The 25,423-nt window shown below is 44.3% G+C and overlaps 2 protein-coding genes across 2 annotated transcripts; one reads left to right on the plus strand and one right to left on the minus strand.

Moving 5' to 3' along the window:
• Positions 1-362: 362 nt before the first annotated feature.
• smcr8a (Smith-Magenis syndrome chromosome region, candidate 8a) lies at positions 363-7,286 on the minus strand. Its single transcript, XM_069676006.1, has 3 exons — positions 6,656-7,286; positions 4,348-6,135; positions 363-2,612 (listed from the first exon to the last, which is right to left on the minus strand). The coding sequence occupies exons 1-3, from the start codon at positions 7,255-7,257 to the stop codon at positions 2,153-2,155; spliced, it is 2,850 nt and encodes a 949-aa protein (XP_069532107.1). The 5' UTR covers positions 7,258-7,286; the 3' UTR covers positions 363-2,152.
• A 1,310-nt stretch (positions 7,287-8,596) lies between these two features.
• On the plus strand, positions 8,597-25,423 carry top3a (DNA topoisomerase III alpha). The gene is made up of 19 exons (XM_069676402.1): positions 8,597-9,101; positions 9,903-9,962; positions 10,065-10,138; positions 10,236-10,311; positions 10,689-10,797; positions 11,326-11,469; positions 11,630-11,800; positions 11,911-12,011; positions 14,646-14,720; positions 16,700-16,782; positions 17,110-17,320; positions 17,544-17,729; positions 17,836-17,965; positions 18,281-18,394; positions 18,481-18,646; positions 18,735-18,881; positions 19,018-19,140; positions 21,449-22,218; positions 23,905-25,423. Exons 1-19 carry the CDS (start codon positions 8,889-8,891, stop codon positions 24,096-24,098), a joined length of 3,147 nt encoding a protein of 1,048 aa, XP_069532503.1. The 5' UTR covers positions 8,597-8,888; the 3' UTR covers positions 24,099-25,423.

The raw sequence follows: 25,423 nt of genomic DNA on the forward strand, positions 1-25,423 counted from the left end.
ACTGTTTGTTCTAGTAACTCAAAGTAAGATCAAACATTAATCACCTAAATTCTCTAACCCAGGCAGAAAATGACAACGGTTTTAATTAATTAACTGACTGAATCTCAACTTCATCCAGCACTGAATATTATCAACGTTACAAAAAAAGCATCATGACATTCACAACGTGCTTTATTAAAATCACTGGCGACGAGGCCGTCTTACAGGGCAGGATGAGCAGGACGCCCCTCACGGTGACGTACAAAAGGTAGACATGATATGGCAACATAAGGACACCGTGTGACGACATGTTAAGCACACTGTGGTATGGCTTTTTCAGATTACATTCATCTTTTTGCATTAGGGGGGAAAAATAAAAAAAACAAAAAAAATGTAACATCCGAGCAGAAAAACGAGCCAGTAAAAAACAACAAGAAAGCACACGTGGCAAAAAAAAAATCAGTCAGTGTTAAAAGCACAAAATTTAAATGAAACATAAATTGGAATTAAAATGTGAGCTTGCTGTTAAAAGCTTTAAAATTAAAACTTATTAGTAACAGGAAGGACAGCAGCCGTTATCCCACATTTTTTTTTACCTTTCACAATAAAAGTCTGACCATGCAGTCACAAGTACAGTTACCAACCTAGATACAGAATTAAAGCTCCATCACAGCATCAGGAACAGTCGGATCTGAAATCAAAAGAGCTCCATCTCGCCATGACGAATACAAAAAACATCCTGATGTGTGAAATTCTTCGTCCTTCAAAAGGGAAAATCTGGTTGGTCTCTTAATAATGATCAAAATCCCGATTATGTACCAAAGCAATAAATAGAGAAGAGCTGATTTTTGTTCATCGTACACATTCGTAAAGGATCGTTGAGAAATAAATAAATTATAGGCAACTTTTCAAAATCAAGAGTCAAGTTTAGCGTTTAGCTTCGATGGCACAGGAAGTACATTATTATTCTCCAGTAATAAAATCTACACAAACACAACATCAGCGTCTCAGCGACGTCTCAAACAGCCTCCGCTCCAAATCAGTCCAAATAAAACGAAACAGAAAGATATTCAATACGGTGATTCACCCCGGCACAAGACAGTCTCATGCTAACACCACGACACTCTCACGCAACTGTAAGACAACAGTGATATTCAATACATTAAGGTTAAATAGCTTCAAAATGCGCCTGTATCCTGCGAGTTTTATCCTTTCAGACGCTCCCAGCAGGTAATATGTGACAGGATTTGGCTGCTGCTGGCCGTACGTATGTGGGCGGGTGACATTATTCCTCTGGACATGCAATAACACCGGGCCTAATTCACACAGCAAATACACATCCTCATGCATCACAACCTGAAAGCAGCCTCTGGGAATGTTTCCTTTTTCGCTCCCATCTTGTGTCTCTACTTGGAAACAAATGTGTTACTGCAGGAATGTGTGATAAAATTCAAAGAGAGGAAAATCAAAGTGTAAGCAAGTCAAACAGAATCATAAAACAGGAAATGTTTTGGCCAAGTTATGTGGAAGAGAGGCATGTCACAAAACCAGCTGTAACGAGCCTGCACGGTGCTAACGAGGTTTCACAGATAGATTCAGAGACGCGTCTGTTCCTCACAGGCGGAAAATGTCAGCATATGCGAGTGTGTGCCAGCGATTCAGAAAAACATGTTTACATACAGCGGAGACGATGTCATAGCCGACAAACTGCTAAGTGATTTAACCCTATACTCGGGGTCGAGGTCACACAGCACTTGAGACACACAGGCGGCCATGTTGGATTGAGTTAGATGAAATGTTTGTGTGTGGTGAGGACAGGTCAGTGCAAGTAACATCTTTTTTCCATGGAAGTGAAAAACAGACAAATGAATCAAAGGACAATGAAGTAGAACCGACCGCGGTCTGTTCTGTTACGTGTGTGTTTGCGAGCGACAACAAATGCACGCTAGTGAACCACTCAGTGACATTCACAACTCGCTCTGTCTCCTTTTTCCTGCACAAGGAGGAAAAAGCGAGAACAGAGGAAAAGACAGCAAGGCAGAGAGAGATACGCAGATATAACAAAAACCAGTTCGGATTTTGTCCTGAAACTAAAATAAGGTTAGACCTTGTTAAGATGAATTCTCATCCATTTAAAATCAAACATGATTTCTGCCTGAACGTGTGTATAATATTAGATTTTGTATAAAACGCTGGTGGAGTAGTTAAAACTAAAACACGTTGCTGCTGCGCTGCCCCCGGTGGCGGGTTGTAGGTACTGCTGCGCGATGAGCTGGCTGAGGTAGAGCAGTATCAGGCTGTCCTCCTCGCCCAGCCCCAGTTGCTCCTGCAGGAAGCAGCGGCGACGGCCCTCCACCACTTCGGGCCCCTCCGTGGAGCTGACGGGCAGGTGGAGGTGGTGGGTGAAGGTAAACAGGAAGGCCTTGGCTGCCAGGCGACAGAGGGTGCTCTGTAAGTGAAGGAAGTAGGTGGAGCCGCGGCGGATGAAGGTGCGGTGGGTGGCTATGTTGGCAAGGAGTTGGCCACAATACGGCGGACAGCGCAAGGTCTTCTGGTCGGCGTCCAGGATGGAGATGTAGCGGCTGTAGCGAGACAGCGAATACAGCATGCTGGAACCCACAGGCGACGCTACTCTGTGGGGGGACAGAGAGACAGATATCAATGATTTATTATGGTCAAGAATGTTGCCACTAGGGGGCAGTAACTAATTATGTGAGTTAACAGATCTGCACATGTGAGACCCACCCTGCCAAGCTGCTCTTTCAAAGTGTGTACTTTGCAGGTGGTAAGCATGGGACATACCGGGACTACTTTGTCATAAAATTGCACAAATCCTTTGATTTGAAACTTTGACCCTTTAGCTAATTAAGTGTTGCAGTCTGAAAACCAAAGGAAAATAAGATTTTTTACATTTTTTATTCTTATTCTTTTCTTGCTCTATATGTTGTTTTTGTTTTAAACTTCGAGCTGTGTTTATGTTAAAAAGAGGGGAGAAGTCGAGGCACTCTTCTGAAAAAGAACAGCCTGTTCAGGGAACAAGGTTGTTCTCGCCGCGATCACGGCGTCATTACTTAACTTGTTTTTTAAAGCTGTTAGTGGAAGACATTTTAGGACTTTGTCAATAATGGTGACATTGAAGAAGCATTAGAAGTGTGAGGCTAAGCAAAGGATTACTGTATGAACTCATTTTAGCGTGAGACGTTATTCTTTAATGTTTTAATTGTTAGGTATGCATGTTTTTGTTGTTGTTAGTAGTAGGCTATTATTATTGGGGTTTTTGTATACTGCCATATGTTCTAATAGGGGAGAGTTTGTTAAATGTTTGTATGTAAAAAACATATGTTTAGAAAAAAAAGCTATTAGTCGACGTTTTCAGCATTTTCATAATGAAATAGAAAATTACATAAAGGCCTGTTTTCCAAGAAGGGCGCCTTTGTTTCTTCCCCGAGCCCCTTCATCCCACTTTGTTTGAACCTCCGAGCACTGCAGACTCCCTCTTTTTTTCTTTGTTCATATTATCTGTGGCATACACACCCCATTGGTTATTGTAACACAGTTACTCTATTCACATTTTACACGTAACTTTTATTCTCAATGGATTTAAGAATTGAATTTTTTCAAATAAAGTTAGAAAAAAATCTGTCTGAGCTCTCTCCCAGTCAAACCGCAGTCTGGCCCGCTGCCCAAAGGATTGTGGGTCAGAAGAACAAAAAAACAAGCTGGCGTGCAGACGGCGAAATGCGACTTAATGTCTTTTTCTGGCATTCTTTGAAGTACCGAAGTCTAGAGACCGGACAATTATTATGTGGCAAGAATCCTGTAAACATCTTCAACTGAAATGCTGGGCTTTATACTAATAAGTATGTTCATTTTAAAGATATGTTTGCACACGTGCTCTACATGGTACAAGGTAACAGTGTAAAGATGAAGAAAATCACCCGTCTGATATTTCAGCTGCAGAGTTCTCTTCACATTTCATATCTCAATGTATTAAACTAAGTGAGAGTATAAAATGTGAGAGTCAAACGGTGGCGGCTGGCCTCCCTTTAGCTTTTAACAACATACAGAACATTTTAAAAAAGTGAAATATTGTGACACCTGGATGAATCTACAGCCCACTCTGTGGGGATAAAGACGGCAGATGAGTAGAAATGAATTGAAGTTCAAGGACAAATGTGCGTACAGGTTCAACAGCTGAATAGTAGTGAGTCATCGAGAAGTGAGTCAGACCAGATGAGTAACACAGAGAAAACTACAGAGTGGAATATACCCTCATTTTAAACCTCCACACTGATGGAGAGTCTCTGTGGTTCTGTAAATCTCTGTGACTAACATCTGTCGTCATAAGAGTGGTTAAATTTGAAATACCTTTGCAGTCCGATGAGTTTCCACCTCTGCAGGTCGGTCAGGGCGAAGGGGCAGGACAGCCACGCTTGAACCCTCTCGCCACACTTCCCAGGACCGGGCACAAAGAGGGCCAGAGCAGCAACCAGTCGGCGAACTCTCCCTTCATCCGCCCCGAGCACCACCAGGGTTCTGCCGCTCAGCAGACACCACAGAGCCTGCATGGCAAAGGGGTACTGTCGCACAAACCTCAAGGCTCCCTGTCCGGCCTTCTTCCTCTGACGCAGCGTCACCACCCTCCCGTAGCCGAGAGGTGAGGCAGCCCGCTCGGACCCCGTAGAGGCACTCATGGTACAGTCCGACCCTTCCTCTATTGAGGTACAGGAAACTGTGTCTCCATGAGCCCCTACAGGCAGCTCCAGTCCAGTTACCGGGCTTTCTGAGCACGGAGAACCAACCGCATAGTCGTCCTGGAGTGGAAGAAGGGCCTGGGGTTCCTGGTTGACCACCAGCGATTCACAGGACAGCGGGTTGGAGCTTTGGTCAACACGGAGCATCGCCTCTGGGGGCGTGGCCTCATAAAGGAAGCCCTCTTGGGACATACAGCACACTGTGTCTATTGGAACCAACAAATCAGACTCAATCTGACAGGTCCCATCAGTTCCTCCCTCACGCTCGTCCTCTTTGCTGTCCACCAGCTCAGACACGACTTCCAGCAGAGACACAGGGGTCTGGTCTCCCCCGCTGTCACAATCATCCTCCCCAGCAGTGGTCTCAATCTCTTCACTGCTGCTCTCCCTCTCCAGGTCAATGTTATGGTCAGGGTCGGGGTCAGGGGTCAGGTCGGAATCAGGATCAGGAGCTTCTGGAGTCAAACAAGCCAGATTCTGCTTCCTGTCTGCTTTACCCGTCACACTCTTATCGCTGCTGAAGCTTCCTTTGTTCTCCTCTGAGCTCTCCTGGGTACCCAGAGTCTGGTCCGAGGGGGACGACTCCAGATGGCTCTCCACAACCCCGAGCTCTTGAGGATGGCTCGTCTCTGAGGCTGGGTCCAGAAGATCTGGAGGCTCCAGTGAGTCTAGATCCAGAAGTTCTGGTACTAGCAGAATGGGAGGCGGGTTTAAGATTGTACAGTTATCTACAACATGGTTCACAGCACAGAATGGTCTTAGAGTTTCCCATTCATTCTCATTATCTCCACCCAGGTCCTCCTCAAACAGGAAGTTGCTAACTTGCTGTTTCCTGCGTAGCACCCTGTCCAGGCGGCGTGTGTGCAGGTAACACAAATCCCCCCGGAAACTCCTCTCCGTCTCCTTCAGGAGCCCCACGGTGGTCTGGTAGAAAGTATCGTCACACAGCTCCTGCAGCGTCTTCAGGCGCTTGTCGAAACACTTTGCAGACTTAGCTTTGATCAGCTGTGGCGTGTAGGACGGCCTGCGTTTCACGCCCTCATCCTCCTCCCCATCCAATTCTTCACCTCCTAAACCATCAACCTGAGCCTGCCCTTCCTCCCCCTTCTCCCCTTTGTCAGCGTAACTGAAAGGGTTGGCAATCTTAGCATATTTGTCCAACAGCTCCTCACACTCACTTAAGCATTCATTCATACACTTCTGGCATGTGACAGCCTGAGGGTCTCGGCGTGGACGGTGATGGTAGGAGCTGATCTGTCTCAGCAGGTCTCTGTGTTCATAGATGCTCTTTTCCACATTTGCTAGCTCGTTGGCCTTCTCCACAGCGTGAGCGGAGTACATGCTCTGAGGCCCCGCCTCTCTCTGCAGACCCTCCTCCCTTTGCAACACGGAGTGAGTGTACCTGTGGAGAAAAAGGCAAGGTTCAGAGTTCAATGATTCATGAGTGTTCAGCCACTAACAATACTAGGTCAAAACCTAAATAATAATCTGAGCCTGTTGTTGGCAAAGGAAAGCACTTTTAGTGGACGTAACTTGCTCGTCTGTAATTGCCCCAAAGGATTACATTGTAGCCATTACAGTCGTGGTTCAACTGCTGGCTTTCATCATTTACACACCTAAAAATATAAAAATAGGCCCCCAGTTTAAAAATACAGGAAGTTTAGGGTTCAGTATCTGTTGTTGTTTGCTAACCATGCTAGCAGCACTAAGGATGGCAATGTCTTAGGGGAAGTGAGGTGTAACAGCTCATTTTAGCCCCAGGACTGCTTATTGATTAATTCAGCAGGCTGTTACCATTTTTCCAGATCATTCTCTTCACTGTTCACATAAATGACTCAACAAAAGATGTGACATGACTCATCTAGATTTGATAAACACTTCTAACCCCTACGTAGGTAAGCAAAAAGGTTGTGAGGTCTTACTCCAGGTCTCGCAGCTTCCTCTGGAGTTCCTTGGCGAATGCTCTCCTGTTCCCCGCCTTCAGACACTCTGAAGCCTGCGAGAAGCGGAGGGACAGCTCTTGAAACTGCAGCATGATTTTCCTCTCATCTGCCGACACGTACGCCATACAGAACGGCCGCACAAAGCCCCTCGCCTCCAGGTCGTAAAGTGTGAGGTGATGGACGTAGGCGAACGCGCCCTCCTTCGAGTCGCCCAGCACCACCCTCGAGTCCTCCACAAAGCTGAGCCTTGGGTAGCCACTGCCGGGGGGATGCCCCACAAAGGAGGCCTGGTAGTCCACTGACATGATGCGCAGGGAGAAGTAGTTGAGATCAAAGGTGCCGCAGACTTTGGGGTCGTCAGGGATGGTGAGGAGAGGCTGAGGGCCCACCTGCTCAGAGAACTCAGAGATGAGGATGAAGTCTTTGGTGAACTTGGCGTAGGAGGTTTTGGCCCACGGGTTGAAATCAGCCAGCGGATGAAGAGGAACAGAAAACTCCTCGGGGACAGCCCAGGGGTCTGGATTTGTATTTCCATACTCATCCTCTTTAGTGAAAGCCACCAGGTCAGGTGAGCCTATCATAGTGTTGTTTTACAGCAAGGCATGAGAAACACAACACACAGTGCAGCACAGTGAACAGTCATAAAGCAGCTGTCATTGCACAGCAGTGGAGGGCAGCCACATGAAGTACAGTCAGACTTTTCATTCTGCCGAGCATTTGTTAGTCAGGTTAAAAGATGCTTCAGATGGAGATGGTCCACATAAAAAAATCTAACTGAATATATGATTCAAAAAGGGGTCCCACTGCAGATCTGGCCCTGCAGGAGAAACAACAGAACAAGGACTTTGATATTTGCCGGATAAAATAACAGTGGCCACCTCACCAGACATAAAAATCACTGTGTCCGTTAACAAAAGCAATTATCCTGCGCCAACCACAGGGTCCGGGCAGGCATCACACCATTCATGCTGTGCAGAGGGAGATTTTTTTTTATAGCTGCATCAGTGAAGCGTTACCCTCCTCCTCCTCCTCTTCCTGTCTTTATCCATCACGTTACGGTGTCCTGAGCTCCGGCGCGACACGATGGTGAGACAGAAACACCGTTTACAGACAGAAGCGCGACATGTAATCTTCACATCCAGAGACGGACGCCATATTTACCCAGCTGGTTGTAGTCTTGTCAGGTGACCGATCCACCGCCCATCTGGAGGAATTCCAACCTAAAACACATTTTTTTGTTTTTATTTATTAATACTGTATATTGTATTTTATTAATACTGAGCTATTTTATTTATTAATACTAGCTATTTTTTTGCGTAACAATGTATTTGTTTCTTGCACGTTTTTTGATATTTCAATTGAGCATTAATATTTTTTCTTAAATTTCTCTAGAAATAAAATATATTAACTATAACCTTTAATAATTTACCAGTAAAGTTACAAAAGACAGTTATATTTCCTAACATGTAGGTATTTTCAGAACTCTATTGATGCTTTCAAAAATACAATTACAAAAAATATTCAACTATATTGTATCTAGAATAAGATAGCCTCCAAAGTGTTTTTACAGAATGTTTTTGTAAAACGTGAATTCCCCCAAGAAGACATTACCTCAGCGTCATAGATAGTAACAGAGTTGGTCAAATAAAATGGCAAAATATAAATTTTGTTTTAGGGTGGAATTTCTGTTTTCGTTTATCTAATTTGACATAATTTATTAATATTATAAATGACATGATGGGGAAATGTAATGATAATAAAAGAACGCGTGCTTTGAATTTAGATAAAAGTTATTATAATGCACTTATTGCATTGTTTTTTTAAACTCGTTTTTATTCTTGGTCGTTTCAAGAATTCACGTCAGTATTACGACCTCCTTTACGGCAGTATTACGACTTCCTTTACGGCAGTATTTGACAGGCGGGCGGGGAAGTTGTAAACAGAGCGGTCCTGCTGTTAGGTCGATGTTGCTTCTTATTGAAGTTTTTATAATGCAATTTTTCATGCGTTAGTGAAATTGTCATGTTTATTTCTCGATTTCATTATTAGGGGGTGAAGTTAGTCAACCGGTGACAACTTCTTGTAGGTTTTTGCAAAAGTGTTTTGGAGCGGACGCCAGGTCTTTAGCTAGCTAGGTCCCCTAACATGCTAACGAAGTGGAGAGACAACAGCACAGGGGCTGCTTGGAGGACGTGCTGCTCTATGTGAGAGCATGCTAGTGCAGCTTCTCGGGAGATCTTTCCTTCGATCGGGACTTCAGCGGGTAGGCGTCCACCGGAGGTTTTTCTGTGTGTGTCCGGACATTACGCAGCAGGTAGACATGAACCGGAGCCGGGCTCAGATCAAGCGGGTCCTCTGCGTAGCTGAGAAGAACGATGCAGCCAAAGGCATCTCAGAGATCATGTCCAACGGAAGGTCCAGGAGGGTCAGTACAAATTCCCCTAAAGATAATGTCCTTAGTGCTAAAATGTTTAGTCAACATTCAGAATTAATCAGTTGTATTTTGCCTAATGCATCTAAGCTAAAAGATGCAATACGAGGACAGCTAGATTTGGCTCTAGGAATTCTTACTGTTTGTCCCCTCTTATTTAATCAGTGTGTGGCCCACTGGATTCCAAGATCGCTGTTACGAATCATGTTTAATAGTTTATACAGTTTTCAGCACCAGCTTAGGGGGAATTTCAGCTAAACAGAAGTAAAAGATGAATCAGTAGGTCCTAAATATAAACTGCGACAGAGCCTTTCTTGTGTTCATCGAGTCACAAGGTCCTCCAATCTCTGAATGAATCATGCAGATCATCTGGTCAGTTCTGAAGTAAAAAATCCAACACTTCTAGCTTCTTAAATGTGCATATTATTATTGTTGTTGTTGTTGTTGTTGTTGTATGATATGAGAGTAAACTGAACATCTGAGGGGTTTGGACTGTAGGTTAAATACGCCACCTTAAGCTTTGGGGAACTGTGATGAGTATTCTTTATTTTTTCCTGATAAATCAAAAAAATTAATCTGCTTATTTAAAAAAAATACCAGTTGTATACAAATATATGTATTAGGAAATATCCCAAATCTTCTCTGTAACTGTCCATATTGATATCATCTCTTCTCTCATCTTGCTTCTAATGAGCTGAAAGAACCCTCCAATATCCCCCAAAAATGAACCTTCCTCCTAAGCATTTCAATTTCTGTTGGTTGCTTCAGTACTGATTGTCTTCTTTTCCGTTTCAGAGGGAGGGGATGTCAAAGTTTAATAAAATCTACGAGTACGAGTATCATCTCTTTGGTCAGGTAAGTGAGCACCGTGTATACACAAACACACCTGCAGTGTATGTTTGTACTTTTGTGTTTTATGTTGATGTCTGGATTCACTGTGTCTCCATCCCGCTGCAGAATGTGACTGTAACAATGACGTCAGTCTCGGGGCACTTGCTCGGCTTGGAGTTTAAAGCACCATTTCAGAAATGGTAAGCTGAAATAAGGTCTGTCTTGTTATGTAAATATATATATCCAGCATCGAAATATATTTTAACCTTTTGTATTTGATCATTTCCTCTCCAAAAGGCACAGCTGCAATCCTGTGCTGCTATTTGATGCAGAGGTAGAGAAGTATTGTCCGGATAACATGATGCAAATTAAGGTATGCATATTTACAGTCCTCCCAAAAGACATCAATACAAACAACTAATAAATCTTTCCTTTGAATTCACCTGTGGGATGTCTGTAGCCACATTGTAACTGTTATTGTGATGTTTGATTGACATTTCTATTGATATCCTTGTTAGTTTTTGTCCTTTGACCAGGATTTTCTCACAGTTAAATTCAGTTTCTTTTCTCTCCAATAACTTGTGTTCTTGCAGAATGATTGTAATATGTTTTTTGAAACCAGGATAAGCCCAATTGTCATTCAAAGGAAACCATGATGTATATGGATGATGTAAGTGCACTTGAAAGATCGCTCACTCTCCATTTAACTCTGTTTCTCTTTGTTTTCTCCATCCCTCTCTGTCTCTCCAGCGCACACTAGAGAAAGAAGTGAGGCAGTGCCAAGCCTTAGTCATCTGGACTGATTGTGACAGAGAGGGAGAAAACATTGGCTTTGAAATCATTGATGTCTGCAAAGCAGGTATTATATGTGTGGGTTGTTTTTGTTGTTGTGAGAGTGCATCTAAAGGAATAGTTCAATATTTTGTGAAATGCAAAGTTAGAGTATGGCTAGGTTAGCTTAGCACAAAGACTGGCAGGGTGAAAGGCTAGCTTGTCTCCAGCTACCAGCACCTTTAAAGCACAGTTATAAGTTATATGTATATTTAGACCCACCTTTTTAGAACTGCTTTTAACCTCTGATGCTGATTTTTTTTAATTGTTTTAATTGTTTGGTTTCCTCTTATTGTGTTTCTTTAGTTGTTTTAAAATGTAAAGTGCCTTTGAAAGTCGCTAAACTAAGATAAGCTGTTGCTATCTGTAGGTAGACATAAGAGTGGTATTAATCCTCTCTTCCTTCCCAAAATGTCGAGCAATGTGCGTCCTAGTATGAAGCATTTAACACAAGAATAACTAAAGACTCTGTAACTGTGTCAGGCCAGTATGTAGCAGGTTAATGAATCCCTCTTGATAATAGTGTGTATGTTTGTGCTTTTATCTGTAATTCTAGTGAAGCACAACTTACAAGTCTTTCGGGCAAAGTTTTCTGAGATCACGCCCAACTCTATTCGGAGAGCCTGTGAGACTCTGACGGAGCCGGATGCTAACGTCAGCGATGCTGTCGATGTCCGCCAGGAGCTGGACCTGCGGATAGGTGAGGTAGCACTGCAGAACATTCGTATTGACTCATGAACTCAGATACTGGTTCATACTGCCAAATCCTGATTTTAAGTCTTGATGATGACTGTGGTTAAGTGTGATGATGCAACACTAGTGTCTTATCCTGTCATCTCTCCCGTGCTCCTCCTCTGCAGGTGCGTCCTTCACTCGATTCCAGACGCTTCGCCTGCAGAAGATCTTTCCAGCGTCTCTGGCCAATCAGCTGATCTCATACGGCAGCTGTCAGTTTCCCACTCTGGGCTTTGTGGTGGAGCGTTTCAAAGCCATCCAGGCTTTCATACCCGAGACTTTCTACAAGATCAAAGGTACAAACTCATCCATGCACAGACACACAGATCCAACACAGATAGGAGTATTAGCGTTTTAAACTGACACTCACTCCTCTTTATTCCCTCTGTGTGTGTCTTTGTCTCAGTGCTGCATGAGGTGGAGGAGGACACTGTCGAGTTCAGCTGGAAAAGAAACCGTCTCTTCCACCACACCGCCTGCCTGGTGCTCTACCAGATCTGCATGGAGGTAATGTGTGTTTGTTTAATGCTGAGCACAATAATGTGTTAATATAAATCTGTGCATCGTTGTAGAAATCTCTTGCTCATCTTATGTATTAGAATTGCACCTACATATTACACATGCGTTTTGTAGAGAGCACTGTAGGTCAGATTACCATGCCTCCTTGAGCTCTCTGTTTAGGGGAGTGGTTATACACGCATCACACAGGTACAAGGCTAACAGCTAACAGCATTAATGACATAAGATAATAATACTTTCTCCATGTTATAGAGTTAGCAACGAGGCGAAACTGTACAGTAAAAATATCAACATATTCAGGAAACGGAATGATTATCTACTGACAATCAAATAGTTATATCAGTGCAGAGATTTTATTTAAAATGAATACATTAATATTGGATTAAAAACTGTTACATGGTGTCATCAATCTTATAATAATTGAGATAATATAGATTCTCTTTTGACTATGTTGTCAGATACAATCTGTGTAATACCTTCAAAATCACATGACAGTCCTGGAAGTCAAAATTGTAAGATACATTTCATCCATCATCTATACCGCTTATCCTGTTCAGGGTCACGGGGGGCTGGAGCCTATCCCAGCTGTCATTGGGCGAGAGGCGGGGTTACACCTGGACTGATCGCCAGTCAATCACAGGGCTGACACTTAGAGACAGACAACCTTTCACACTCACACCTACGGGCGATTTAGAGTCACCAATGAACCTAACAAGCATGTGTTTGGACTGTGGGAGGAAGCCGGAGTATGTGGAGGAACCCATGCCTGCAAACTCCACACAGAAAGACCCCCTTCGCTGAAGCAGGGTTTCAACTAGGGCTGGGTGATATGGCCAAAATCCTATATCAGGATGTATCATGTTTTCTGGTAATTTAACAAATATTTAGTCTGTATGAAATAACCACATGGTAAAGCCTATTTTTGGATCAAATCAAAATCAAATCAAATCAAACTTTATTGTCATTCGGCTGTACATACAACAGTGTGTAAGCAAAACGAGGGAGCGTTTCTCTAGGACTAAAAATGACAGTAATAAAATGTCCATAGCAGCAGCCTAATCCTGTGTGAATTAAATACTTAAATACAAAGTTTCCGTTTTTTCCGAGTCCTTTTCTGCACGTTAATGTCCGTGTTACAGCGCCTCCCTCTGTGGTTCGCTCCAGGTTCACTCCCACGTGCAGGGATTAGAACGAAAAGCATAAAAATGACGTAAAAATTGCCTTTAAGCAGTTCAGCCGCTGGTTTTGTGACATCACGATAGAGACGATACAGAAAAACACATATGATAGACATTTTCAAATTGTTTTAACCATATATGTTGTCATATTGCCCGGCCCTAGTTTAAACTAGGAACCCTCTAGCTGTGAGGCGACCACCACCGTGCAGCGGCAGCCCATGTTATATTTCATAATACTGAAACTCATCCTCCCTAATTTTATCCACAAATCCCCCCTACATCTTTTGGAAATGCACATCACAGAGGAAGTTAGGAACTTATGATCTGACTTCAACCACAGAACAGTGACAAGATATTAAATATGTAAAGTTGTTTCTTAAAAACTTTGAAACAATTACCATGCACAAAATGTTTGTGAAATCAGGTCAGAACCTTTAAACACATCAAATCTTTTTACCTCATATTCGCAGAATCATTCAGGATATTATTGCATGAATGAAACACAAAAAGCTTTGTGTTAAATGTTCTAATCATACTGTGATCAAATCTGTTCAGTCGGCCACAATCCATTTCTCCCACACACCTTTATTCAGTCGATCAGCCTCTTTTTCTTTCAAACCATGTGTGGTCTCAGTTACTGGTGGCAGCGTAGAGGTGAAGTCTCGATTCCACGACTGCATGAAGAGAAAACAAAGTCAGCTCTTCTCGTCCAGGACGCTCACAGCTGACGAGCCTGTAATTATCACTTCGCTAGCTGTCACTGTTTCCCACACAGTGGAAGATGTGACGATCAGGAGCCAAACTCGGGTCAGACAAACACTGTAACTCAAGAAACTCTCCTGTTTGCTCAAAATGTATCGTACATGATGAATACATTTTACATAATACACTTCCCACTATATGTTTGTAAGGGAAGATTGGATTGGTACCCTGCAGCACATTAAACTGAAAGTGAGGCTGACCTTCTGAACCAGAAGATTTATCTATTGACAGAATAATATTATTTAATAACACGCGCTTTTACCTTTTTTACATTCACAGCTGCATGTCAGAGCTCGCTCTCTCTCCCGTGTTTCTCTCTGTGTATCATCAGGTACAAAATGTTCTCACGCTGAAGCAGCTCCGGCAAAGAGACACGGTCCTGACAACACATGAAACTGCTTTAAGTGTCCTTATCCAGAGCATACAAATATTTATTCAACATATCTGACAGTTAATTTCCCACCTACAGAGGCACCAAACTGTTTGTTTGTGTGTGTGTGTGTGTGTGTGTGTGTCCTCTCGGTGTAAGTGTATCCACACGTGTGTAACCTCTCTTCTAACCTCAGGGACACACACATGCACGCACACAGCAGTTAATCTGAATGTGTTGTTAAATAAAAAGGGGCTAAAAGCCACGTGTATGAAAACAAACATGATAATATATCTTTTCATTCGCTTCCAGGATCCCATGGCAACAGTCACCTCAGTAACCAGCAAACCCAAGAGCAAGTGGAGACCGCTGCCTTTGGACACAGTGGTAGGACACACACGCGCACACACACGCTACATTAAGAGACACATTTATTTATTTAATTATTTATTATACTTCTATTTTTTATCTTTTATAAGAACATTGAGAGAGCTCAGACATTCATGTGCAACCAGTGAAAATGAATAAATAACACAGACACAGGCACGGTACACGATGTACACAGACACATTCAGACATGCAGGAATAAGTATTTAAGAGTCTTTATGATTAAAGCAGCACCAGCTCTCCTTCTGAAGCCGAAGAGTAAAAGTTATTATCTCTGCACAGCGAATGGTGTTGATAAGGAGTTTAATGGTGGGAGAGGATTCCTCTGCAGCCAGCATTTTGTAATTGTTTTCATACGAGCAGCATCTTCAGAAGGTTTGCACCTTTAGGAATTTGTCCAAGGTACAAAAAGGTGAAAGAGAAACCTTCACATTCAGAGTCTCTGAGATTCAGGACGCATTCACACCTAAAGTCTGTTTGTTTGATCCGAATCATAGACCAAATTGTTGCCTCGAGTTTGATCTGTGTTCACACGGCAGCTTTTACCAGCGGACCAAAAGTTTTGATGAGCGAGGAAACTGCTCTCTGATTGGTCAGAATTTCCACGTAGGAAGAACTTCCCTGAAGTGAACAAAGAGAGAGAGAGCACACTCGATCACACTCGACATGATCACGGACTTTAATGTTTTTTTCTTTACTTTTAACCAACATTGTTCCACAGCTTCCACAGTTTGGTCAGGCCATATTTCTATGTCCTCGTCGCTCCCCCTCGTCTGTCCTCTACTGTGTTTTGGTTTGCTTCCTGTATTTGGTCCTACTTTCAGTAGTTCATGTTCACACCTGAATCGAACCTGGCCGTGGATCGCTTTGAAACGGGCCGAGACTCGTCTTTTCCATGGTCCAGTTGTTTGGTCCGCACCAGAGTTCAATTGCGTGTTCACACCTGTCCAAACGAACCGGACTTTCAGAGTAAAGTCCGAAAGTCCGGACCAAAGCTGTCAGGTGTTAAAGCACACTAAGTGGCCCACTCCTTTCTAGACAGGCTTCACATACACGGACAAGACGCTCCCTCCAGCAGGCACGATGTGAACCGCTCAATTTGGACTTATAAATTGGGGGAAATGAAAAATGAATCCGATTTTTCCAGCAGGAATCTTCAAAAGAAGGAGTTTGTGGAAGTGGACTGAGTTTCCCATATTTGAAGCCACGTTTCCTCTGATAAGACCACGTTAGCTTCCTTTTCCCAACACAGAAACTTGTAGTATTTTTACTCCGTAAGGTGAAGCACTTGTGCAGGCAGCATTTTGTAACTGCTTTTTACCTGCAGCCGTAAAAAATCTTCAGACGGTATGCACTGCTATTAATGAGATCTAAAGGAATCTGTCCAAGATATAAAAGGTGAAAGAGAAAACAAGCTGAAGAGATTAAACGTCCCACTCCTTTGGAGAAAAGACCAAAAAGTGTCTCCATAGTCTAAACCTCTGCCTCCCTCCAGCAGGAGCGATGTGAACGCTTAATTTGGACTTCTAAATGAAAAAGCGTAAAACCACGTTCGCTTCCTTTTCCCGGCACTGCTTTATGTAATTGTTTGTATCTTTACTCGGTAAGGTGAAGCCCTTGTGCAGCCAGTATTTGCGATTGTTTTTACCTGCAGTTGTAAAAATCTTCAGAGGGGATGTGTCGCTTTTACTGAGACCTTTAGGAATTTTTCCGGGGTACAAAAACGTGAAAGAGAAATCAGATTTCCGGTCCGAAGTCTCTGAGATTGAATGGCTCACTCATTAAAAAAAAAAAAAAGGCTGATATATGGATCAAAAAATGTGTATGTAGTCTTAATTTGGACCTCTAAATTGCAGAAATCTCCAAAAGAAGGAGTTTGTGGAAGTGGACTGGGTTTCCCATATTTGAAGCCACATTTCCTCTGATGCAAACAGTGGCTCTTTGTATCTAAACGCCTTCTTCTCCTCTGTCTTTTACAGGAACTGGAGAAACTCGCGTCCCGGAAGCTACAAATAAGTGCCAAACAGACGATGAAAATTGCAGAGAAGCTCTACACCCAAGGGTGAGTGTATGTTTGTGGATGTACGTGCATACAGCTAGTGTTCTGCCATATGCTTAATGTCTTATCAGTCTTTCCTTCCTTTTTTATTTGAACTTGTTTCAGTCAGACTGCTGGCTGGAAGCCTCTGTATTAAAGGCTTTGTGGCATCTGTGAAACAGTCAAATGTATTCTTTGTTTACCGGGTTGTTACAGCATCTCAAAGTCTATTTTTGTACATGAAAAGACACCATCTGGACGGGTGGCGTCTCTCAGGCGCTTCACAGATGAGTTTACATTTTCAAAGCTTTATTATTTGTTTGTGCTGCTGACTTGTGACTTCCTGTTCAGGTTTATCAGCTACCCTAGAACAGAGACCAACATTTTCCCCCAGACCCTGCAGCTCGGCCCGCTGGTGGAGCAGCAGACGCAGAGCGCCGTGTGGGGGACGTTCGCCCAGCGGGTGCTCGACCAGCCGGGGGGTCCGAACCCGCGGCAGGGCAAGAAGTCTGACAAGGCCCATCCCCCCATTCACCCTACAAAGTTCAGCGGTACGCTGCAGGTACCTAAAAATGTCTCATTTTTGACACTGTGATGGAAACAATTGGCGGAAAGGTTTCACAGATCTTGTACAGCTGCCGAGGGTCAAACTTGTTGTCTTCATGTAAGATCATAAAGGAAAAAAAACACACACACTTGAACAGATGATCATATTTCTGCACATTCACACACGTGAACGTGAAAACAAACACACGACAGAGTGAAGTCTTGCTTTCCTTCTCCAGGGCAATGAAGGACGTGTGTATGAGTTCATCGTCAGGCACTTCCTGGCTTGTGTATCCCAGGATGCTTTGGGGCAGGAGACTGTAGTGGACATAGACATCGCCCAGGAGAAGTTCTCGACCTCGGGACTCATGATCATCGCGAGGAACTACCTGGACGTTTACCCGTATGACAGGTGGAGCACAAAGGTATGACTGTTGACTGAACTCAGATGTTTGGGCGTGTTGTTTGTGTAGCAGGTGGCGATATGTATCTTAGTTAAACCTGGTGTGTGTGTGATTTTGTGTGTGTTAGTTGATTCCAGTGTACGAGCAGGGCTCCGAGTTCCAGCCGTCTGCTATCGAGATGGTGGACGGACAGACGAGTCCTCCGCAGCTGCTCACTGAAGCCGACCTCATATCACTGATGGAGAAGCACGGCATCGGTACACGCTCACACACACACACACACAGACTGTGTTTTTTTAGATCATCTTTTTGGCCTTTTTATGCCTTTATTTATAGAGAGGACAGTGACTAGTGAGAGGGGGAGGAGAGAGTGGGGGATGACATCTGGCAAAGGGCCGAGGTTGGGAACACGGGGCCGCCACATTGAGGACTGTAGCCTCTGTATACGGGCCTATATATCTATATAACCGGCGCGCACACGCTGCGTTTTAATGTGTGAAATCCCAACCACTCACAAAACTTACCTGTGAGATGAAATGCTGACGACTCCCTCTGATCTGTGCGTGTCACAGGCACAGACGCGACTCACGCAGAGCACATCGAGACGATAAAGAGCCGCATGTACGTCGGCCTTACAGCTGACCAGAGGTTTCTACCTGGAGAGCTCGGCATGGGACTCGTAGAGGGTACGACCGCACACACACTGCACACCACAACATACAGTAGGATTTAATGCACAGAGTGCAACACGTACAAATGTGTGTGTGTTTAGGGTACAACTCGATGGGCTATGAGATGTCCAAACCAAACCTGCGAGCTGAGCTGGAGGCGGATCTGAAGCTGGTGTCGGAGGGCAGGAAGGACAAACGGGGCGTGCTGCAGCACCACATCCAGAAATACAAGAGTGTCTTCATCGAGTCGGCCAGGAAAGCTAAGAAGTCAGTATTCATTCATTCCTCATTTAAAGAAATAATACATCAGTTTCACCTGCAGAATGTAAGAAGTCGCTCTCTCTTGTTGCCTCAGGTTAGATGAAGCTCTGGCTCCATATCTGGGTGCAGCTCAGGAGATCCCTGAGGCCGAGCAGCAGGACATGGAGATCCCGCTGCCGGTCAGGAAGTGTCCTCACTGTGGGCGGGACATGGTGCTGAAGAAGAAGAGGGAGGGGAACGGGTGAGACGAGACACTTTTACGCCCGTTGACTACATGACTTAGGCTCTGTAACTTTAAACTTAAATTGTGTTATTGCTTTGTAATCATCAGATTCATGCTTTATTATCCTAAACTAAGTATCTGCGTCCTCCTGCAGGAAGTTCCTGACCTGCGTGGGCTTCCCGGCCTGTAAGACAGCCGTGTGGTTCCCCGACACGGTGCTGGAGGTCAGCAGAGACGACAGCATCTGCCCGACCTGCCAGCCGCGCCCTGTTCACATGTAAGTTTCACACAAAGCCATGTTTAATATCAAGAATCGCATAATTTCAACTTTATAATTTGATAGATTAAGATCAAAACTCTGAGCTGTGATTGCTACTTTTCACCAAAAGTGCCGCCAAAGAGAACCAAACTGAGATCTTCACGATGGCTACTTTAGATACTGTAGTCCTAAATAGCTGACCCTCCATGATTCCACCAACAAACGCTCCTTTTTTAGCTCCTTGTTGTCATATTTGATCATTCAGCACGCATGATCTTAGAAATTGTTTTGTTTTTACTGCTCGGTGTTATAAATACTCTGTGTTTGTGATCCTTCAGAGCTTTGGTCCACATATCTTCCTCTCTGCACACTTCAGACACACATAACATGAAACATTCTCTTATTAGTGGTCACTTCCACACGCAGCTCACACACCTCGCATTAATGAGAAGTGTATCTCTGCAAACGCGTCGACACACGGCTGAAACTCTCTGCAGCTTCTGCAGAGCAACAAACTTGTCAGAATTCTTGTTTACACCAGTGGGCGTTAACCCCTTGAGCACGTGCCTCGGCTCGGTCCAAATATAGGGCGCTAGCATCGAGCCAAAGTGCTGCACACCAGCATCTGTTACCATGGCAACCAAGCCTGCGCAGGGCTCAAAGTTGAGCTCCAGCACTTACTCTAAAACAGCATCGCCGTTTTTTTTTAATCAGGTTTCAGCCAGCAGTTCTCGGCGCGTTAGATAACAGGAGATGTTCACAGCAGATGTGTGAAGTGATGAACTGTTTCCCAAACAGTCGCACTTTGAAGGAGCAGGTTCTTTCAGGCGCTTTTTACAAGCTGCTTTTTACTCAGTACACACCGTCACTGAGTCTATTATGTGTGAAGTCACGGTGTGTTCAAGTGCTTTCTTTTTTTTTTTACTTCTCACACTCGGCACAACAGAACCAGAATCAGGTTTTACTGCCAAGTAGGCATTACAGTGAAACAGGAAACAAAGTGAACAGCAGCACTTCTCCTGTCGAGGCTCTTTAAAAGAATAAAGTAAACAATATAAATGTAAAAGAATATGATATAAAATGTTTGGTTTTTAAAAAGGGCAGTCCACCCCTCCTCTGTCAGGGCGCTGGTTTAGCTCAGTTGGTGGAGCAGGCGCCCCGTGCACGGAGGCTACGGCCCTCGACGCTCTGAGGTCCGACTCCCGGTCTGTGATCATTTGGTGCATGTCACCCCACACTCGCTACTCCCCACATCTCCTGTCTCTCTTCAGCTGTCCTAAAAATAAAGGCAAAACCAACTAACAAAACTTGCACAAAAAGACAAACCTAATTTTTCCTCACTTAACAAATATGTAACACTAATATTTAAACTAGTGTAATTTTACACAAAATGATGTTAAGTTAGACTTCAATCTGACACATTTTGACGCATCAACTTAAATAAAAAAGGGAATATACTGATTTTAATCATACCATGTTTATAATACACTATAAACGTTGGTAATGCATGTAAAGAAGGGTATCATTATTCAAAGTGTTTTATGTGCTTTAAATCAGAATCAGAAATACTTTATTTATTCTTTGGGGAAATGAGGTTGTTGCAGCTCTGATACAGACAAGAAGCATGAAGAAATATAAGTAGAAGTACGTAATATGTACTGTTTAAAAGGCCCGGACATTTCCGTGAAATGCGCTGACAGATCGCGCACTCGGGCATAGGACGTGATGTCACCTTGTTAACAGGTTACGTGAGAGCGCATGTCCAGCGGGAGTGAGAGACAGCGTCAGAGTTCATGTGCTCTGCAGTTAGTTGAGCTGTTACCTGCATAAGTGCCTTGTTTCCTGTCCTTCCTCACTCTGTGCAGTGTTATTCCAGTTGTTGAGTTGATGACATAAACACTGGCGACAATTAGGAATAAAGACTGCTGGAAGATAACTAATCAGATAACTACGTCTCCTCACCTCATTAATGTATCCTGACCGATACACCATCCTGTTTACGGTCTAAACCCATAACGAACTACCCCTACCTTATCACCTCACAAACATGTAAAATATGTGAATTATATATACAATACAAAAATGATTGTCCAGTTCAGTGTCTGACACTCAGAGGGAGGAGTTAAAGGTCTGTAAATACACTCGAAAACAAGGCTTAAAAAGCGGTTTACACAGGCAGGTATGCTGCACAAAACAAGATGATGACCTGAGGTGTTGTATTCTTTATGTATATTTATATTTCCGTATTTTACCCATCAAACACCATGACACCTGTATTTGCCGTTGGTTAAGTTTGGACTTCTATTGTGCGTCCGTCTGTCTTCAGGTTACAGTTTAAGTTCCGGCGAGGCAGCCTTCCTCCCATGATGCCTTTAGAGTTTGTCGGCTGCATCGGCGGATGCGACGAGACGCTCAGAGAGGTGCTGGACTTGAAGTACCTCAGAGCAGGGGGAGCTGGAGGAGGTGGAGGTGGAGGTGGTGGTGGAGGAGGAGGAGGTGGTGGAGGAAGAGGAGACGACCCCTTTCCCCCAGCTCCGAGGCCCCCCAGACCGAACCCACCAAGACCCTCGAATCCAAATCCTCGAACCTCCATTCCTCCCGTCCCCTCCTGGACTCCACAGCCGAGACCTCCACCAGGAGGCGGAGGTGTCGGCGTAGACACCAACAGTGATGTCATCGTGTGTAACTGTGGTCAGGACGCCCTCCTCCTCACTGTGCGCAAAGACGGTCCCAACCAGGGGCGCCAGTTCTACAAGTGCAACGCTGGCAGCTGCAACTTCTTCCTGTGGGCGGATCAGCCGAGCCAGCAGGGGGCGCCACAGAGCAGAGGGCCTCCGCTGCAGGCTCCACAGCCTCCAAGGCCCTCTCTAGGGTTCAGGAACACAACTGGAGGTGGAGGAGGAGGACGCGGATGGTGGGAGGGGGATGAAGGAGAGCACGGGGGGCAGACGATGTGTAACTGTAATGAGGCGGCGGTGACTCGCACGGTGCAGAAGGACGGACCGAACAAGGGACGCATGTTCCACACCTGCGGGAAGCCGAGAGAGCAGCAGTGTGGCTTCTTCCAGTGGGCTGATGAGAACGTGCCACCACAAGGCAAGACGCACACACACACACACACACACACACACACGCACTCAGTCATTTGCCCTTTGCTGCATGTTGTCCACACTCTCTCCTCGCTGTATTTCCTCTTTCATAGTTTTGCTAGAAGTGGGGTGCAGGAAGGGTGAGGTCAATCTGAAAGTCCTACTATTGTGTGGACTATTGTCATGAGGTTTGGTACCGACGTACATGCCTCCCTCAGCATGAACAGAAATAACTGGAGGCGATCCCTAAACGTCTATTTAGCTCCAGCAGTTTGTTAAAAGTTTTATCACAACTTTGGGTTTTATTTAAGTTCCAGCTAAAATGGTGAACATGCTAAACATCAGGAGCCGAGTGCACCAGCTGGGCGCAACAAACTAGGTCTTTTCTCTTACGTCCGACTTAACTACGACGGACTTCTTGATTCAAATTTACACAGAGTGCACCGTCCTTACTGACGTCGGCCGTAGCTGCGCCCTCACGTGAACACTCACAAAGCGGTGAATGTTGCCAAGCAACACAATCCTCCACTCTCTAACTTCTCTCATTAAACTATCGACAGAAAATATAGATAACTCAAAGCAAAAGTGAATAAAAATAAACTTTACCGACAGTAAAACTGAACAACAAACATATTTTGGATTCTGTAGCGCGCTGAGCCGTTGCCTGCAGCGAGCGATGTCCTTGACTGGAAAACGGTTCACTCCAGCGTCTCTCGCTGGACCACGAGCTGTTTGTGCAACTTTCTCCACAGCTGTGGCGCCAATTTCAAATATTATTGCTTCTATTGATTACAGCGTTGACTGACAGCGGGGCAAATTGCTCCTTTCAGCCTAAATGGTGCACAGGGCGTCATTTAAAGTCTGTGTTAACTTTCAGCTCTGTGCCGGACGTAACGTTACACCCAGGCGGACGACCAGCTGGTGCACTCGGCTCCTGCATCGTGACCGTGACATCTTGCTGGTCTTAGCGTTTGAAACAGCCTCACAATGCAGCCAGCAGGTCTGTTAAATAGCATTTGTTGGCGGCTACATGGAGTTAAAAAAGGGCTGCTCATTCTGACTGAAATGGAAACAGATCACTGAAACACCTTGGTTGCATGACGGAGAATAGTCACCTGTCAAAGTGTGATATTTGAGGTTTGACACTTTTACTGTCGGCTGGCTTTGATTTGAGCAAACGATGAATCTTCAAATGTTTCAGTCTCACCACATCTTTTCACCGTACACTTTCTGTGAAATATTTCCTGCACATCAGAAAGAAGAACATCTAATAATACATCCACATGAACAACACGTTACACATTTGTAGTTCAGTGTCTGCTTGCATTAAAGCGGCTGTCGAATCATTTACACCGTGAGTCTGGTGTCGGGTAAAGCGTTCTGTTTAACGCACCTTGTTTAACAAAAATATCTGAGCACGAACAAACAGAGCAGAAGAGATGTACACAAAGATCAAACACCAGCTCAGAGAGAGAGAGGGAGAGAGAGAGAGAGAGAGAGAGAGATCCTTCTCACCAACAACTTTCCTTCATGATAAAGAAAAAGCTGTCACGACTCACAAACACTCCCACTGAGACCTTGAGGCATCCACTTACCAGGCCGACACAGTCAAAACAGAACAATCCTTTGTGTTTGTAATGCAGTGACCTCTAAGCGCCTCACGCTCCGCCTGTCCGCTTCTCTCCTGTTTCAGGCGGTTTTGGTGGATTTAACGGCGGTGGATTTAACGGCGGTGGATTTAACGGTGGTGGAAACGGGGCGAAGAAGGGGAGGAAGATAACGGGAGACGCCCCCGCCGCTAACAAACCTCCAGCTGCTAAGAAAGCTCGCACCTGCGGCATCTGTCACATGCCGGGACACACCCGGGTCACCTGCCCCCAGCGGTGACGGCTGCCTTCAGACGCTGAGCGGGGTGACTGAAGTCTGTGACTTTAAAGTCACATTAGATTTTTCAAATGTGCAGAATCTCCTCACAGGAGCTGGATGTCTTCTTCAGGTCTCAGGGAGTTAAAATGCCTCCAAACTGAAGCAAACATTGTACTGCCCATGTGCACTTTCACGTTAGCAACCCTGTTTTTAAAACGAGGAATGTGAAGACCTTTAGTGTGTCAGGTCAAAAGAAACCCGATCTTTACTTTCTGCCTTCATTAAGCTCTGATCTGCTGTGTGCCTGTTCCAGATGAATGGCTCTCTTCTGACCCTTTGGAGGACGACTAAGGGTCCAATTTGGGGTCAAACTAACTTGTACAGCATCTCTTCATCTAACTCTCGCCGGTTTCCATCCCAGAATCCTCAGAGGAATTAAGGATGTTCGGACATGTTTTGGTTTTCTTGCACTGAGAAGATTGATACCACAGTTAGCTTAGCTTAAAGTCTGGAACAGTGGGAAACGGCTAGCCTGAATTTGTCCAAAGGTAACATCTTCCTTTAAGCAGATTTATAGCAAACTGATTAACAGTATATCTCATATAAAACCAAAGAAAGTAAACACTGTATGTTAAAGGTCATTGGGTCGAATAAAGCCAGCACTGATGGTGTTTTGACCCAGTGTTGGTGTTATTTTTTAGCTGACTGTGTATTGAGGAAATTTCACAACGTATCACGGACACCAGGTCAAAACCTGTTGGTGCTGGGTCAAGCTAACCCAGCACTGCGTCCGTGTTAGTTTGACCTCCTCTCCTCCTGTGATTTCTAGTATAAGTGCAGTTAAAGAAATATCAGCCTCTTCCTTTAAAAGTCAGTGCTGCGTCCTCTCTGAGCTATTTTGCTGCAAGAGGAAATACCTCAGAGTACAAGAGGGGAGTTCAGTGACAAGTTGAACCACTTGAGAGAAACCCACAGTAACCTGAAGTAGCTCAAGAGTTGATGTGAAAGTTGCTCAGCTGGTCTCGGATCAAACGAATCCACAGTCCTGACAGGTTGACCGAGATCAGCTGCAGGAGAGTGAATCTGAAAGTCTGAAATAATTTATGATGCAATTATTAATAATAATTATAATCATTTCCTGTGTTTTTTTCACACTCGCAAAGTGTCTTTAACAGTATTCAGGTATTTTAGATGTGTTGCTTCGTCTACGTGCTTGTTGTCTGAATAAACAGCAAAAATGTTTTTACATTGTAAATATGTAAAAACAGAAAACGGGTTGGCTTCTCTGACGATTTGTCCAAACCAACAAATTCTATTTTATTATTGATGAATGCTAATAAACATAA

This window comes from Semicossyphus pulcher, unplaced genomic scaffold, assembly GCF_022749685.1.
Source record: "Semicossyphus pulcher isolate SPU_LCO1_2020_fin unplaced genomic scaffold, fSemPul1.0.p SCAF_25, whole genome shotgun sequence".
Classification (NCBI taxonomy): Eukaryota; Metazoa; Chordata; class Actinopteri; order Labriformes; family Labridae; genus Semicossyphus; species Semicossyphus pulcher.